General features: G+C 36.9%; 1 protein-coding gene across 1 annotated transcript; it reads right to left on the bottom strand.

The window, feature by feature from the left end:
• Positions 1 to 7,826: 7,826 nt before the first annotated feature.
• Positions 7,827 to 9,307, bottom strand: LOC9270654 (uncharacterized). Its single transcript, XM_015779491.3, has 2 exons — positions 9,008 to 9,307; positions 7,827 to 8,654 (listed from the first exon to the last, which is right to left on the bottom strand). Exons 1-2 carry the CDS (start codon positions 9,218 to 9,220, stop codon positions 8,151 to 8,153), a joined length of 717 nt encoding a protein of 238 aa, XP_015634977.2. The 5' UTR covers positions 9,221 to 9,307; the 3' UTR covers positions 7,827 to 8,150.
• Positions 9,308 to 18,130: the final 8,823 nt, after the last annotated feature.

Here is an 18,130-nt window from a genome sequence, read left to right on the forward strand (position 1 = left end):
CATGATCCCTTTGAGTTTTCCCGAACGATTAACCACTGCGATCTGCAAGCGGCCGGATCCGCAGGATCAGGCCAAACTCCTCGTCGATCGTCAGTCAAAACGATCGGAAATCGATGCTGCACACACGCACGCACGCACCTCAGCTAGCAATAACTCTCGACGTACGACGTCGACGTGCTCACTCATCAACTCCTTCAAATCAATGCGAGCTTAGCTAGCTTAGAGACTAACACGAATTCAACGTTCTCAACTTAAGTCTGATCGATCGATCGGGTCGAGCAGTAGTGAATGCGTGAGCACGACAGAGCCCGAGTCATTCTAGCTAGTATAGGTAGATGCATTATGCATGTAGTATGGCTACCACTGCTAGTTTATTTACTACTATACGTGCTCACGTACGCCGATCATATCATATCGTGTTCAAGATGTTCAATGCGATCGCCTGCCTAATTCTTTCTCCGAGAGCGACCCGGTTTTAATTACTGGTTACTTGCACAGGTTGCGCAAGGATGTCATCGCCTTAATTATGGGGATGAAATAGTCTGAAAACCACGTTGTTGTTTGCCACGTAGTTTGGTAGTAGATGATGAACGAATGTTTTTAGTCGGTTACTGTAGTTTGTATTCAATCATGCTTAATTTGTTACCTCGTCTTATGGCCCATCTGGTGTACGCTAAATATGTACCTAAACTTAGCTTTGTCGTGATACAATTTGAGTAACTTATGCTTAATCACGACCTGTTTCGGCGAATAGCGATGAACACCCGCAAAAACATCACATCGAATTTTTTTCACAAAAACATCACATCGAATTTTTGGACACATGCATGAACCATTAAATATAGATAAATAAAAAAACTAATTACTTCCTCCGTTTCACAATGTTAGTCATTATAACATTTCCCATATTCATATTGATGTCAATGAATCTAGACATATATATCTATTTAGATTCATTGACATCAATATGAATATGGGAAATGCTAGAATGACTTAGGTCATGTTTGATTCAGCTTAGGATTATTATAATCTGGATTATTAGGAGTAAGCTAAAACAAACAATTAGATTATTATGCTAGATTATAATAATCTATAAGCCATATTAGTATAATCTAATAATCTCTTAAAGACCCACTACCCTTAGATGCCTCCAATAATCTAAAGAAACAAACAATTCATAGCTTATTCTATGTCAGCTTATTATAATCCAGCTTAGAGTAATATGATTTAATAATCTAGATTACAATAATCTTAAGCGGAAACAAACAGGGCCTTACATTGTGAAACGGAGGAAGTACACACTTAGGAGAAAAATCACGAGACGAATCTTTTTAGCATAATTAGTCTATGATTAGCCATAAGTGTTACAGTAACCCACATGTGGTAATGACGGATTAATTAGGCTCAAAATATTCGTCTCGCGGTTTCCAGACGAGTTATGAAATTATTTTTTTTATTTGTGTCCGAAAAATCCTTCCGACATTCGGTCAAACATCCGATGTGACACCCAAAAATTTTCTTTTCGTGAACTAAACATGCCCGAAGTCAAATATTTCTGCCGGATTTCGTCTTTCAGACAGTGCAGATCTGAGTCTGAAACAATCTGCAGGTACCTGAACAGTATTAGAGCAAGTTTAATAATGGAGCCAACTATGAGCTTATAGCTTATATTAAAGTTAGCATGTACAGTAAGTGAGCTACAAGGTTATCTTTTTTTTTTCTCCTTCTCTCTATCTCTCACCTATGCATTTAATGTATTTATTTTGAAGTATGTGAATAGCTAGCTCTTGTATGAGAGCCAACCCTCTCTATTTTTCAAATTCTCTTTCATCCACAAAAGCTTATAGTTGGCTTATAACCTACTAGTATACTTGCTCTTATTACAACTACTACACCTATGCATCCTGCAGCCGTGTGTATCCGTGTACAGACTCGAATCTGGAGAGCACATCGGTTCAGACTTCAGAGTTCAGACACTGATCAAGTGGATCATCCACTACAATCCATGCATCCCAGCATCATCGATCAATTCATCATCACCACCGATCATCCAAAGGGAGAGACCGATCGAGTACTCTCTGTACTCGTACCACGTTACTACTACGTCAGATCAGCTTCAGCTAGCTATATCTGCTGCAGTCACTGCCACTGACGGTCGCTAGCTCCAGCAGCCTACCTACCTTTACCTATGGCTACTCTATCTACGGGCGATCGATCCAAGACAGCAGCTAGCGGCGGCAGTAGGAGGAGGAGGACGTAGGCGAGCGTACTGCTAGCGCTTGCAATAAATTGCAAGGCATAACCCAGTTTCGGTGCACACATCACCCGCCCATAAATGTTCTCCTCCTCGCCGTCGTCGTCGTCGTCGTCTGTGACCTGAACTGATGAACGGGGATGAATAGCGCAGAGCGGCTTCGAGCAAGCGACGACGACGACGATCGATCCCATCTCTTCTCACCTGCCCCGTCATGTTCATACGGATGGGTTCCATCCATCCGTCTAGCTATCGGTGAAGTGATCATGCTAGCTAGAAGCTACGAAATGCTAGCTTGGAGATATATGGACCAATTTCTCTTCTTTTTTTTTTATGTATTGGAAATGAACAGATATATCTACTCTTTGATCAGATGGGTGTATGTGTGTTAGTACTAGATATTTCAACTATATAATATCCAATTTACACCCTGCGTCCCATAAAAAATTTAATCTACACATATTCAGATTTATAGCTATTATTAAAATTTTTTATATGACATAGGAGTACTAGTATCTCCGTTTTTTTAGTTTTTAATTACATCGCGTTGTCAATATTTGAGCATGGTCATTTATTGTATTAAGAACTTAGTGCAAATATGCAAAATGCAAGTCATACTTAAAATATCTTTGATGATAAACAAAATCACAACAAAATAAGTGATGCTTACATTTTTTATAACAATATGAATGGTCAACATCATCATTTATTTAAGAAAATAGTCTATTTTACTCACTCGAACTATTTCGCCAGGGCACTTAACCCCTAAACAATTTCTCAGCTCATTTTACACTCTGAACTATTGAAAACGGTTCATCTTAATCTTTAATGGCATCTCCTTTTTTCCTCGCTTTATAAGTCATATTTTGTAATGGAATTTAATTTGTAGGATTGATAGATACTGTTAATTAAGGATTAAGATGAACCATTTCTAATAGTTTGGGGGTGAAATAAGAAAAAAATAATTTAGGGGGTTAAGTGATCCAATGAAATAGTTCGGGAGAGTGAAATGAACTTTTTTTCTATATTTAAAAATAGAGGGAGTAGTGTATGACTATTGATGAAGGTCTTGATTTTCGGTAAAAATAAGCCCTTATAAATGGCTAAATCTTTTCTTTGGTGCACTAGGATTGAGTCCAGTCCAGTAGGCCCATTAACGCAAGCAGGTATGTTTTGCAAGGTATAATCGTCATGTCTCTTCTTTAAATCATCTATTTCTAACACTCCAATTTTGAATTAAGAGCTGAAAATCCACAAAAGGATGGACCAAGCGGGCCATGTTAGATTTAGACAAGGGTAGTTGGTAAGCTATTTCGGTCGGTTTCTATGAAAATGTTGACCAAAGTATGGACAGTTTTCCATCTCGTTTCAATTCAAATCAACACAACTGAGAAATATTTAATTCGTTAAACTATTTCACGTTGTATTATTAATTGAAACACATTACTCCATCCTTCCAAAAATCTGAGACCTATTTCATTCATTGGTTTCTCCAAAAATTTAAGTCCTATTTGTAGTCACTATGTGGTAAATTAAATTATTGATCGGAAACCAAAAAGTCATTCTAGTATTTATTGGTTACATGTTCATTGGTTTTGCCACATGGTGAGTGCGTTAATTGCTTCTTGGTTTTGATGAAAAAGAAATAGGTCTCAGATTTTTGAAAGGAGGGAGTATTACGATGTCCAACTGCGATCTGTCTACGCCCAAAAAAGAGAGTAAGAGAAGAGATAAAGCTCTCTCTATATAAGTCAATGATGTTTGTTTTAGTGTGTGCTAGTCAAAACAAGGATTTGGAATTAAATTCTGAATATATCATTATAAATATACATATATATAGTATTTACTAAGTTTATATGGAGATGTTGTGATGACTTAATGGAGCAATAACCATTCGAATTTCACATACAACTTATGCATGCTATTTGTAGTAGAATTGTATTTGTTATACAAGTCTATCACCATTTTCTATATTTACACAATGAAATTGAATTTGTTATACATTTGTTAACAAAATTTTATTGAAAATATTTGTAATACCAGATTTAAACCATGCATCTATGACTCCACCATCGTATAGGGGTGTTTCTACTCCAACCATATACTCCATTTGTAGTGAAATTTTCCCTCTATTTAATAGTACTGTTTTTAGGCCTTCAAAAACAAACTATGAGAGCTCGTTTTAATTTATTAGTCCTCTCCTCTCCTGATAATGTACTCCCTCCGTCCCAAAAAAAGGCAAACCGTAGGTTCCCGTGCCAACGTTTAACTGTCCGTCTTATATGAAATTTTTTTATAATTAGTATTTTCATTGTTGTTAGATGATAAAACATGATTAATACTTTATGCGTGACTTATCTTTTTAATTTTCTTCATAATTTTTTCAAATAAGACGAACGGTTAAACGTTGGACACGGAAACCATGATTTGTCTTTTTTTTTTTGGACGGAGGGAGTAGTAGTACAAAATATTAGTGCTTATCTATGTCAAATCAGCTACACCGCGACTTCGAGAAACTGATTGGATTTGCCGGCTATTCCAACTATAGGTTAGGTTCGATTAATTAGATTAGATCGTCTTAACTCACTTCTCAATCTATCCCAGCCAGCCAGCCAGTAGTGAAAATTCAGGCATTCATCTCTTTCCCTTTCAAATTCTTCTCCACAGCGAATGAAATATGAAACCTACTCCTCCTTTGCAAATCGCGGTATACAAATGAAACCATGGACGTGTCAGCTGCGATTAATTGCTCCAGCTAGCTAGTGACGTATTAAGACAGTTAATCCACCACCAGCAGCAAGCTGCAGCCGAATTTAATCTAAAACAAAAGCTTCTCCGTGACACAACCTCACCTGATTAGCACCCACGGTCGCAAGTCCAAGGTAGTTAATACTATTAATTAATTAATTAAATTGACCAAGAGAACAAAAACCCAAATAAAATTAAATGAATAAATTAGGTGGACGCAGCTATCGGCAGTAAATACCCAAACGTGCTATATTAATTAGTTGTTCAATTGATCGAGAAGACTTTACTTGCATGGCCAATGGGAGGACTCCAATTAAGCAAGCTAGCCGGGGAGAGGAGGAGTATTAATTAATTTGATCGGCTACAGATATGAAAAAGAAAGAAATCGTCGTCGTCATTAATCATCGTGATTAATTGCAGTAATTAACCGTAACCCCATTGGATCGTATCTGCATGGATTAATGTGCATTAATTGAGATATAGCTAGCTAGCTCTAGGTAGACGCATGCATGCATCGTTCTATACTATCCCTTCGCCTGGCCTTGCTTGCACTGCACTCGCCAATTTGCCAGTTAATTACGGTGATAATCGCCATGCTAATTAATTGCCTCCCTTAATTAGTTAATTAATTAATCCCCTTTCCTTTGCTGCCACGTACTCCCTCCATTCCATAGCGTAAGACGTACACGCATTTTAAGATTTAACTTTCAAAACATTTAATTAATTAACAATTAGTATAATATGTATTGAATTTTATTTGCTGAAAACAATATAATTGGATTATATTTCAATATATTTTTATATGATTATAATTTTTTTGATACAAAGTTTATAGAGAAATTATAGGTACTAAAATTAGTTTAGTAGATCGTGTGCCGAATACGTACTGTAGGTAATTAGCTAGCTATAGCTCTCCTGTATATTGATCGATCGGCTCGTGTTCATCATTGATGATGATTAATGTTGCTTAATTAAGATACGTAGATGTGAGGATATGCCGTTGAAAAATAAAAAGAGGGCGTACGTCCATTGTACACATGGAGGTCGACCAATTTCAATTTAATTTGTACGTGCAAATTGATTGAAATTCATCCATAAGCAGCTATGACCATTTCGTTCCTGAAATTTCTGCAATTCGATAGACAGATGTACTAGTACTACTTGGTTTATGTTGTACTCCGTTTTATTTTCATTGGATGAGTTGGAACTTGGTTTTATTTCATATGGCCGTACAGGCTAGTGATGTACTTAAGAGAAGTTGCTTTATATTTGGAAAAAAAAATCAAGGGTAGTAGCTAGTATGAAATGAATGAAGATATTTTGTAACCAAGATAAATGAATTGGCAAAATAATCTGTTCATTAATTATATAGTAGTACATAGTGGTCTTATCCTTCAACAGAAAATTGTAAAAGAAAAAAAATAATTATCTGAGTTTGAACACGGGAGAGATGCTGCCGTTGAATTGATAGGAGTATGCTTTATCAGAATAATTGAATTTCAGATCTTCAGCATATAATGAAATTAATAAATTTGATGGACATATCAACGCAATTGAATTGCATATTTATTTCAATTCGATGACTTGTCGATGTGAAGCCAATAGAGATGATGGGAGCCAAAAATAACTATCTCACGACGAGTTCTTGTCCAGTAGTTATATCCTATCACTGTCGCGAGATTGATAAGCTTTGGTTTACTTGGATGAGACCACGCATTTTTATAGTAACATCATGGAGTGACACTAGTCATTTTTATAGTAACATTATGGACAATGACACTCTCGTATTGCGTATAGTATAAAATACATGATTAACTTAAGTAAACTATCTATGTTATTATTATTTCTGGTGTACGTATAAATGGTGCTCATAGAGATATATACTCCATGTTAGCAACTTAGCAAGTATGACAACAGTTTTTTCCATGCAAAGACAGGTCCTGCCATGTAGTATAAATGTCCTAACATTGTTCATATAGGCAGTAACTAGAGATGAACTCCATGTGTAAAATTACTTGAAGCAAGATTAAAGTTTATTTCTATAAATACTTGTATTGTATTATGCACACTACACTGTTCTATAAATTACTCAGCATATATAAGTCTTTGTCTCTCTTTTTCTTCCACTCAGCTTAGTCTTACCTTCTTTTTTTCTATAAACTAGAGATGTCATTTTACAATTAATGATGACAATCAAACCTTAATTAGAATCTTACGTCACTTATGTACACACAAGCTAAGATTTAATATTGTGGAAATGATGTTTGTAAGCTTATCACGGAAATACTTTTGCACTTATACCATTGACTATTTTTATCGATGTATAATTAGAAAAAAAACAATATGATTAAACATGTGTATTATAGATGTTGGTGTATAGTGAATTTATGCATTTTTCTCATTAGCATAAACTTTTGGGTTAAACTATTTAGTGCATACGATTCAATATAGTGTCACAGTTTGAGATCTCAAATTCAAATATGTTTGGTGCATTAATTAATGTAATTCAATATGGTATCAGCACAAAAGACCTCGAATTCGAATCCAGCTAAGTCCTTAGCTGCGATGCAATTAGATAAAAACATAAAACCTATTACCGTTTCACACTTCAGGTTTTAGGAGGCGTATATAAGTGAATTCTCCACAGTTTGTTAAAAATAAATGATAATAAATTTATCTGCTCTAAACTATGAAGGTATAGTATCAAGTTAATTATTGATGTCCACAATATTGATAGGTGAAAAAAAAGATGGAAGCCCTATTTTTAGCCTTTTCTCTTAGTAATATCAGATTTGATTTGTACGTCAAAAGAAACAAATAAACAAGCAATAAAATTGACAAAAGACATGTTTCAACTAATTAGTTTGTACAGCTACAAATTGAAGAAAAACCAACAAATAAGGAACAAAGAGATTAACAAAGGTTGGGCTTCTATATATTTGCCCAGCTGCAGGTTTGATCCGATCCTACGATCATAATATCTATTTAATTTTTTTTTCAGGAGGTATATATATAGACCTACACGACTGATCCATCTCAATAAGTAAAACTTATCAGAATGTTTCTGTATCACTAAAAAAAGAAAAAGAAATTAATTGAAAAAAAATTCGTTTCCAATTTTTTTTCTTTTCCAAATATTTTTCTCTGATCACTCGGTGTCGTCGGCCGCCGCATTCAGGTCAATCTTGGGCTTCTTCCCGCTGCCGTCGCCGGCGCCGGCGGAGGCTTCCCGGGGCTTCCCGGCGAGCGGCGGGACGTTGCCGGCGCAACGCGGGCACCGGGGGTCCGCCTCGGCGATGAGCACGTAGGTGAGGCAGGACGGGCAGGCGGCCGCACGCATGGACGGGCTCGCGGGCGTCGCGGCGGCGCCGCCTGAGGGCGGCGAGCGGTGGCGCTTGCCGATGGAGGAGGAGGACGAGGAGGTGGACGCCGACGACGACGACGACGTGGCCGGGGAGCCACGCGCGGCGGCGGCGGCGGCCGACCTCCCGGCCGTGGCGCGCTCGAGCGCGGAGCGGACCATGTCGAGCGTGCAGACCGCGGCCGACGTCGACGCGGCCGCGGCGGCGGAGGACGGCGGCGGAGGCAGGTTGAGGTCTTGGTGGCCGACATGGACGCCCTGGAGCCGAGGAGTCAAGAACGTCTTCCCTGACTGCAAGAAGAACAAAAAAAAAATCAGTAAACTCCATTTCTTCAAGATCAAACCAAGAACATGGCAAGATCAGAGCCTCATGAAACTAAATTCAGATGGAACAAGTTTTTTTTATGTTCTTCATATTAAGAACAGAGTGCTTAATCTCCTAATATTCGGAAGAAATACAGCATGCAACACATGAACCGATCTCTAATCGTTGCAAACATTGCAGAATTTGTCTCCGATCAAAGAAAAAAAAACAATAACTGAACGAATGGAACAGTTCGTCTCAAATTTCGTCAGAGGCAGAAACATAAACCGAAACTCAGAAATCACCAGCGCTCACGAGATCAGAGAGAGCGAGGACTCACCATGAGATCAAGCCGCCTCTCCCACCCGGCGGGAACCTTCACCTCGAGGTCGACCACCTCGTCCTCCCCTCCGCCGCCGCCGACGACGCCGCCGCGGCTGTCGCCGCCGCACCCGCCGAGCAGATCCATCGTCACGACCTCCCCCGCCGCCCCGCCCCTCCTCCCGGCCTCCCCTCGCAGCAGCCTCGCCACAGAGCTCACGTCCGCCGCCATTCCCCTCTCCCCCGTGGCGGCTTTCCTCTGCTTCTCCGCGTCGCCGCAAGAAGAAGAAGAATCGAAAGAAGAAGAAGCGGTGGCGCTGGTGGTGGTGGGCGCGGCTCGCCTATATATATATAGAGGGCGCGCGCCGCCGTGGCCGACAGGTGGGACCCACGCGGCGAATGGGCGGCCACTAATTTATTGGTGTTGTTGGGAAATGGTTGGGGGAATTATTTAATGCCAATTAATTCCGATTTCTAGGGGGAAGGAGGAGGAGGAGGAGGAGAAAGAAAGAAGGCCTCTCTCTGTGGTTTGATCTAGTCGAGTTTTAAATGCATTTTGATTTTTTGGATTTGTTTTGGTTTAAAGTTTGCATTTATTCTGCATTCCATATACCTGTGGTGTGGTGCCACATTTGGCATTCAGAAAAAGATGAAGAAAACCTGATCTGCCCACCTGTAAATTGTAGTAATGGTTCATTTAGAGAGGGCTATTTTTATGCAGTGATGCAAATATATTCATTTAGTGTCATGTCTTTAATGAGAAATGATCCTCAATTTATTTGCATTATTCAGTTCCTTATGTGTAGTTATTAGTTCATCTAGAAACAGATGTTCATTATGATATTCATTATTAGTTCCATCTACCATGAAAGAACATGCTATATTAATTTATATGCATGGCGCGTCATCTGTTTTTAGATATATAATCTTATTAAAAATAAATCACAATGATTTGTCAACGAACATAGCTAAAACGTGTTATCGTATATTTCTTGGAGCTGAATAATATTAATCTCTTTGTCAAAAGTCATATATTGGAGTACATGCACGGTATGGATACTCCAGCAGTCGTAAAAACATTAAAACGTCCCAAACAAACCTTTAATTCTTTGAATGGCAACATCTTTTTAGATTGATTGTATAAAACTCATATATTCATAATTATCTTAAAAATTAGCTCTCAATATGATCTCAATGAATTTTGTAAATAATAGTCATCAACTCGTGCGTTGCATGGCTACAATTATTCATAAGGTAAATCTTAGAATTCGAATCATATGTTCAATACATAGATTACTTTTTCTCCAAATTACTACTACTACCTTTGTCCTATTTTCGTATTATTTAGCATATATTAAGATTTGAGAAGAAAGACTAAGGTGTCCCTCATTAAATGGTGTATAGGTAAGAGTGGGGTGGTGGTTGGGGGTAGAATATGGAAAATTTTAAATCAGAAGTGATTAAAGGGAAAATTAGTACTCTATTATAACAACTATTTTGGCACAAATTTGAAACGTACAGATACAATTATTATGGGACGGTGATAGTATTGCTTAGATTTAAAAGGGAGTCCATGTCATTTATAATATGATAATTATTAATTTTAATTTCATAATAAATTGAGAGCATAATTCTAAGTGGTACAACTTCATATTTATTAGTTACAAATTATTGAACTTTGGAAAAAACTTAAACTCAAGACTCCATGTATAATGGCATGTTTTATATCACACTAAATCTCAATATGATATATAGCCGTGATAATACAATCAACTTAATCAACGGTTAGTACCATATCTTTTTGTTAACGTAAAGGGCACTCTCACACTAGATATATATTCTTTTAAACAGTCTAATATATCTACTTTCTACACTCTTTTATAGACAAGATGATAGATAGGTAGATAGATAGATAGATGGCGTGTTCGTCGACATAGGGATTCAAGATGCCACCGTCGTCACCCTCTAGCCCTGCCGCACGGAGAGGGATTTGGGGATAGATCCAACTATCCAAGGGAGTTGGACAGAGAAGAGGAAATACAACGAGCGGTTATCTGCGAAGTTGTAACAGGAGATGTGTGATGGCTTTCTATACAAACGCTCTGGCTGAATTATATCCTTTGTATTAAAATTAAAGGGTTGATTGCATTAGTGCATGAGGGCTGGTGCGTGCATAGAATACATTGCCAATCGATACATAGATAGATAGATAGAAATTTGTTTTCATAATATTGCAATTTTAGGATTTTTTTAATTACTCTTTGTTCCAAATTAGAAAATGGAGGGATGTCCGTATATATTTTTAAAAACATGTAAAAATATCTATATTTTAAAATGGTGGTAATATTATAAAGATGGTGCTGATATGCCAAATGGCATGTATTCGTGATCCAATTCCGTAAATTTGTGGCAACCCACACCAATATTAAGGAAGTATAATCTTACTAATAATGATATGATCCGAATATTGAAGAAAAAATAGTTCAGGCATATGACAGTAAAATTTTAGTGGCCAAATAGGGTGTCATCAATTCACTCTAAAAATTAAAACAATATGTCTTTGATGAAGTTCACAATTCAGACAACTCGCAAGTAAGAACAGGTACGCATTGCTATCAATTTTCAGATTGCTAAACGATTCAATATTTCAATTGCAGCAGGTCGACATTATTAAGATGGAGAAAAAAAAAGGATCGTGCACGTATCTTTTGTTATAAAAGCTGTACAAATATTGTAATCACAACGGGTCTAATCACGAATTAAATAAGCGAAGATTGTTTTCCATAACTAGTACAGGAAAATAGAAAGGTTTTAATGGGCAACCAACCTGTGAAGAAGACGATCTTTATTTGCACGCAAGCTGGATCAACCTCTCGCTTGATCACATTGAATTTGAATCGACAAGCATTGCAATTTGCAAGACACTATTCAGTAGTATTCAGTACGCTGGATTTGTCTCTCTTTAAACCCGTTTGCAACTTTTGATATTTCGAATCAGATCAACGTCTTAATTATGTAGGAGTACCAGAGTAGCTGGGAGGGAGTAGTTAGCTGTACTTGAGTTTACAGATGAAGAATTCTTTTCCTCCCATTAATCTCTCCTAACATTAGCTTGACCATAAATACATGGCATGTATCTAACCTTTGATTGAAAAGCAGAAAATATTTCCACATGTGTTTTGACCTGTATTTTTAGGAACTACTCCTTTAATCCCGAAATATACTCCTAACAGTTGGAGTATTAACTAAGTTAGCTATACTTTCGAACAGAGGAAATAATTTTTAGAATTAACATAGAAGGTTTTCAACTGCTTTCGTAACTCAGCTGGGTTATAGATTGCTAGGATAGAAGAATATAATTATTATGCTAAAATTATTTTCGGTTAATTCAGAAACATGTTTTCGTTTTTCTTTTAGAAAAAAAAGCTTTGAACAGGGTTACAATAATCATCTTCTCCATTTCCCTTTTCTGCGTACAGTACGTACTCTGATTTTATTTTCTGCTACGTTGGACGAATTATCTTCTGGAACAGTATGTTAAGGTGCATTAATAATTAATTTAAAAACAATATTGGTTCGATGTAGGGCCAGGTAAAACGACCTCCAACAAACCAAATTAATTAACCACCAACGACTGAATGCTCATGGGAAAAGTAGCTTCCTAAATCTTCACACTCACGAGTTAAACAGCCATTAAATGCGATCAACTTCTTGATACTTGGACTGCACTTATTAATGAACGGATTGTTTGGGCCTTTGGTTATCCTCGCATTTAATGCGAGGCAATGCTAATGCAGGATTCTCTGTGGGGGATGCACCGAGTTGACATGTGTGCTCTCAACGTGTTTTGTTTTACTGGGAAGACCCACCTAGAAATACACGGGGTATTCCGGATAGCTCCACAGGGTGGTGAGTTAGCCGGCTTGTATTTGATATTAGGTAATTCTCTAATATTTACTGTTTTTTTTACAGGAAGACCTACACTCTCACACACTAATATACGTCAATTCCCTTCAGTTTCATAATTCTTGTCTTGTCTTTTGGACAATGATACGGGCTCCGAAATATATCGTTAGTTATGTATTTTTATTATGATATATGCGATAACTAAATGCATGTTTAGTATCATTATAGTACTTTTGTAAGACAAATATATAGATATATATATATATATATATATATATATATATATATATATATATATAGATATCTAAGCATTAAGATTTAAGAGTGAATTGCACCCACGGTGCAACAACTTGGCAGGTGGGTGCAATTTGGTGTAATAACTTGAAAAATGAGCGTTCTGGTGCAACAACTTAGTAAGAAGGTGCAATTAAGTATAATAACTTTATAAGTGATCATATAAATGCAACAACTTGCAAGGTAGGTACGATTTTGATACAATAAATTAAGAAGTTGTGACAACTTAATTATTTGGAGCATTTTTTATATAAATTCAAAATTTTAAGTACTTGACAATATACTAGCGTGGATTTGTAAACATATTTATATTTTTATCCTAATAACTAATAACTCTAATAACTAATAACTGAAAGTCAATTAAACTGGATGTAGAAATTATTATATTTCGGTTGATATTTGAGAAGGTGAAGAAAACAAAAAATTCTTAAAGGTAACTGAATGTAAATTGTATGTGCAATATAATTCTTAAAGATTAAATTCAATATTATAAGGTAATATCCATAGGATTACTGTGTATTGGCATATTGACATCGTGAAAAACCTCACCTAGTATATGCTTAGCCAAATTGATTCACCAAAATACTAAATTGTCAAGTTTTTTACTAGAACGCACCCACTTGTTAAGTTGTAACACTCGGACGTTCAATTCTCAAGTTCTTACATTATATCGTTCCCACCTACCAAGTTGTTGTACCGCGGATGTAATTTACTCAAGATTTAAATTACGGTGAACAGGATCATACGTACACGACTCCACCACTGTAGAATCAATACCGTTCTACTCTCTCATGTTCGTGCGCACCGTGAGGGGAAAATGCATGTACACTTTTCATCCGATATATTATTTTAAAAAATTAATTGTAGTAAATATAAAGGTATAATCGGATCACAAATTAGACAAACGGTTTAGGAGAAAAACAATCATTTGGAATTTGCTAACATAAAATCAAATCAACCATAGCCAAATCGGAATATGCCACGTCACCCAAATACCAAAACATGGATGGATTCATCCGGCTAAATATGCCGGATTCTACTTATCCAGTATATTGAGGAAATATTATCTTTTGTGGACCGCATCTATCTTGGCCTCTAAAAAAAAATCGGCCAGCTATCTAGCGGTGTAAGTGGCTAACCAGCGAAACCTACTTATAAGCTAAAATAAGCCACGAACCCGATTATTTTGACCTATAAGTGGGTTCGCGGCTGACCCATTTATACCCCTACAGCTATCTCCTATCTAGCTTCATCCATCCAACTAAACACACCCTAAACTATTTCCATTTTATTGTCTAAAAAATATTTAGGAGTCGGTTTAAGAGGAAGGGAGGGAGTGATCATGGGAAGAATTCTATTTGGAGTAACGCTGATGTTTCAACAAAAATTTCTTCCAAAATGATAGTATAAAATTTACGCGTGTCCGTAGGTCACTCGACCAGATATTGACATTCAGATTTGAGACGGTGAAAAAATGGATCTATTCAGATTTAGTGGTAGTTACAATTAATGTCCATCTCTCACTTTCGTGAAATTAAGCGAGATTATCAGAGATATCTTTCATTTGCCGGTGCGTGTCGGCTCAATTTGACCGTCAATAAGCACAGCTTGCAAATCGAGCACAGTGATGCAATATGATGCATGCACGGCCCAGCTGTATCGAGAGTACTGAATTGGTGTTCATATTATTAATTAAAATCCCTGTTTAATTCATTATCAAACTGACTAGAGAACAAAAAACTCGTCCTCTTATGCGGCTCTGAAAAACTAAACTTCATATAATTGTAGTAGTCAATGTGTCAAAAAGGAAAAAAAAAAGAGATCATGACATGCTGAAGGCTGACTCTCACCCACTGAAATGGATAAGAAATTCACAAGTTGAATGCATGGCTTCTCATTATTTTAGAAAGAAAAAAAATATGAGGTTGAATATGGTTTCCCATTTCTCAACTTGCATGGACAATTAATAATAACAATTAAATAATGATGCCACCTGTATATATTTTTCTAGGTGTAGCTAAGCGATCAATACGCAGTACAAAACATAGACTTCTATCTGCTTGCAATTAAACCAAACAAATTTGCTGATTTGTTCAGAGGTCAAGTTGATCAACAACTGGATGGACAGTACTGTCTCTATACCGAACCAAGTGGTACAGATTCAATTAACTGCAGCAGCATTTGCAACGCCGTTCTTCCAATTGATATACATCGATTGATCGATCGAGACCAGAAGCAAAAAAGTAATATTAATAAATGAACGAAAAGAACAATTGTAGCTTAATTAGCGTACGTATGCTTTTCGTCCAAATGCTGAAAACCCAACATTGATTATTGCCATTGCCAGTAGTCGTATATGCAGTCTGCAGGACGAACGTACTCTCGCTACGCTGCTAATTAAAACGAGGAATTAATTACTACTGTTGCAACAAGTACGTACTCCAGAGCAGTGTAGCTTGCTTCTGTTAATTAACAGAAAAATGCATTGGCAAGCAGTAGTTGCTTGTAGTGGAGCAGTATTCTTCAGTCATTGTAGTACCAAAATTTTGCAGTTAATTGCAGAGCCCAATTAAAACACTGCAGCATCATGTTCAGAATATCAATTCTGTACTTGTGTGACACCCATAATTTTCGTCTGAAAAAACTGTGATACTGAACCAGAACCAGTCCCATTTGCTTAGGCGTTAGTTATCTCTGTACCTGATGCTACAATCGAACTCCTTAATTATCCGATGATGGATCCACGTCAAACTGGTAATACAGAGTCATGAGCAGCACTGTCGTTCTGCAGTGTACTAATAAGGTTTTAGAATTTATATTCCATGGGTTGCAAATTCTCTGAAAAACTATTTCAACCTTGTGACTTGTAGGTTTGGAGAACCTTTGACTGATCATGCCTAGTAGGTCTTTTCGTCCGAATTAAATAAATTAACTACTATTACAAGGTTGAAAAGTTGCTCTAAAATATGCTATTGCAAGTTCTCTACAAACTCCATTAAGAGCGAGGCTAATAATATAGCTGACTTGTTGGCTATAAGATTTTTTTAAGACTTCTCTCAGTCCATCCATATAATAATTAGCTCTTTACGATTAATATAGGACACTTGTCTCTCACACAGAGTTTTTTGGTTCTTGTGTCTAAGCCGACTGTAAATTTACAGACCGCTTCTCTTCTCTTTTCTCCTCCACCTCAACATTTAGTCGGCTTATAACCTACTATTATACTTTTATACTTGCTCTAAGCTTGTGACTTGTAAGCTTGGAGAAAGATTGACTAGATGCATGCATGCACAGCACCTGTGCTAGTTGATGACTGTCATCATGCTGATGGCAAAAACATCTCCATAATTGTATAATTTGTGTTTAATTTGCATGGATAATGTGAGGAGATATTCAGGATTAGCAGAAAGAAGAGAGAGAGAGAAGAGTCAGAAGACAAGTTCATTACTCCCTACAAAAGCAGCAAGCAGCAGGTAGGAAAAGTACAAGTCTTCAATAATAAGCCTGCACAATTAATGGTTCCATGAATGCAGAGTGGTTCCTAGTTGAAAATTTATGCACACACAGGAGGAAGGGAGAGGTGGGGTGAGGTCGTTTTTATGGATTTAATGCACCCCCCATGCTTGCAAAGGAACAAAACACATGCACATTTATCAACCCTTGGTGATCTAAGCTTCCACCAAATCCATTTGGCTGCAGTTGGAGTTGGAGGATGGAGTACTCCCTCTTTCTTCTCCGTCATAAAATAAATCAAACTCTCGTATCTAGATATAAATTTTAATAAAAAACTATAACATCCTTCATTAACATAGAAAAATAAAAATAATATTGACCGCTGGATAGATGAAGATACTTAAGAATACAACTTCTTGATTCTTGATATTTAAAGTCCAAATTTGGGTTTGAGAAATTAATTTACTTTAAGACAGAAAGAGCAGGCTTGTGTATACAGTGCATGTCAATTTGCTCCAACTGTTGCAATTAATGCACCTTGAATGGCTCTCTCTATCTCCTCCACCCTAAAAAGAAAAATGAGATGGAAGGAGAAGCTAGCACTGTTCATTGTGATAGTGAAAGATACTAATAGGAGGAGATAATGGACTGTTCATCATTTCATTGCTATGAAGGGGCCGGGTATTTGGCATGCTAAGAATGGTGATTAACTATTGGTGTTAATTAATTTGCTGCATATGTAATCATCACTCCTAAATATGGTTAGATGTAGCTATATATAGTTCTGGACAATTATACTCGCCTGGTACGTGCCGGTATAGGATTGTGGTATTATCGAGTAGTAGTATACATGCAACTACCAGCAGGATGACATTAACCTGTATTTATTTCGTTTTAAATACATGCTTCTAATAGTAGACCCTGTTTGGAATGTGGATTAGGTGTTTCCAGTTAATTAAAGTCATGTAGTACGGATGGGCCTAAACAAGTTCAAAATTTGCAAGAAATTTAACGCTCAGAATTTTTTTTTAGCAATCCTCTACTTTACATTAGCAAGGATCTACTCAATTTAAAGAGAAATATACATATTTATTAAATTCTTAAAAACAAAAATCTCAACCGTCGTTCGATTTAATCAGTTGGTACTTACAGTTAATCAATATATAATCACATTTTGTCACATCAGTGTTAAAAGTTTATAAGATTCTTTTAAGCGCATTGTTCACCTGCACGTTTCCACAACTGCTAAATAATATTTATTTAAAGAAATTCTTTACAAAAACTGCTTTAAAAATCATATCAATTTATTTTTTAAGTATCAAAAACTGCTAATGATTCTAACTCGTTTTACCTATCTTCTCTAATCCTCCTCAAACACTCCTGGTGTCTCTCCTGGGCTTATGGCCCATCACTAGATGGGCCTAAAATGTAAGCCCGGCCCAACTACGGGATGAGCCAATGACTACGAGGGCGGGCGGAGGCCCAACAA

Source organism: Oryza sativa, chromosome 4 (assembly GCF_034140825.1).
Source record: "Oryza sativa Japonica Group chromosome 4, ASM3414082v1".
NCBI lineage: Eukaryota > Viridiplantae > Streptophyta > Magnoliopsida > Poales > Poaceae > Oryza > Oryza sativa.

Coding starts and splice junctions, on each gene's coding strand:
- LOC9270654 (XM_015779491.3), bottom strand. CDS start 9,220: ATGGCGGCGGACGTGAGCTCTGTGGCGAGGCTGCTGCGAGGGGAGGCC. Junction 8,655..9,007: donor AGAGGCGGCTTGATCTCATG/GTGAGTCCTCGC, acceptor TTCTTCTTGCAG/TCAGGGAAGACGTTCTTGAC.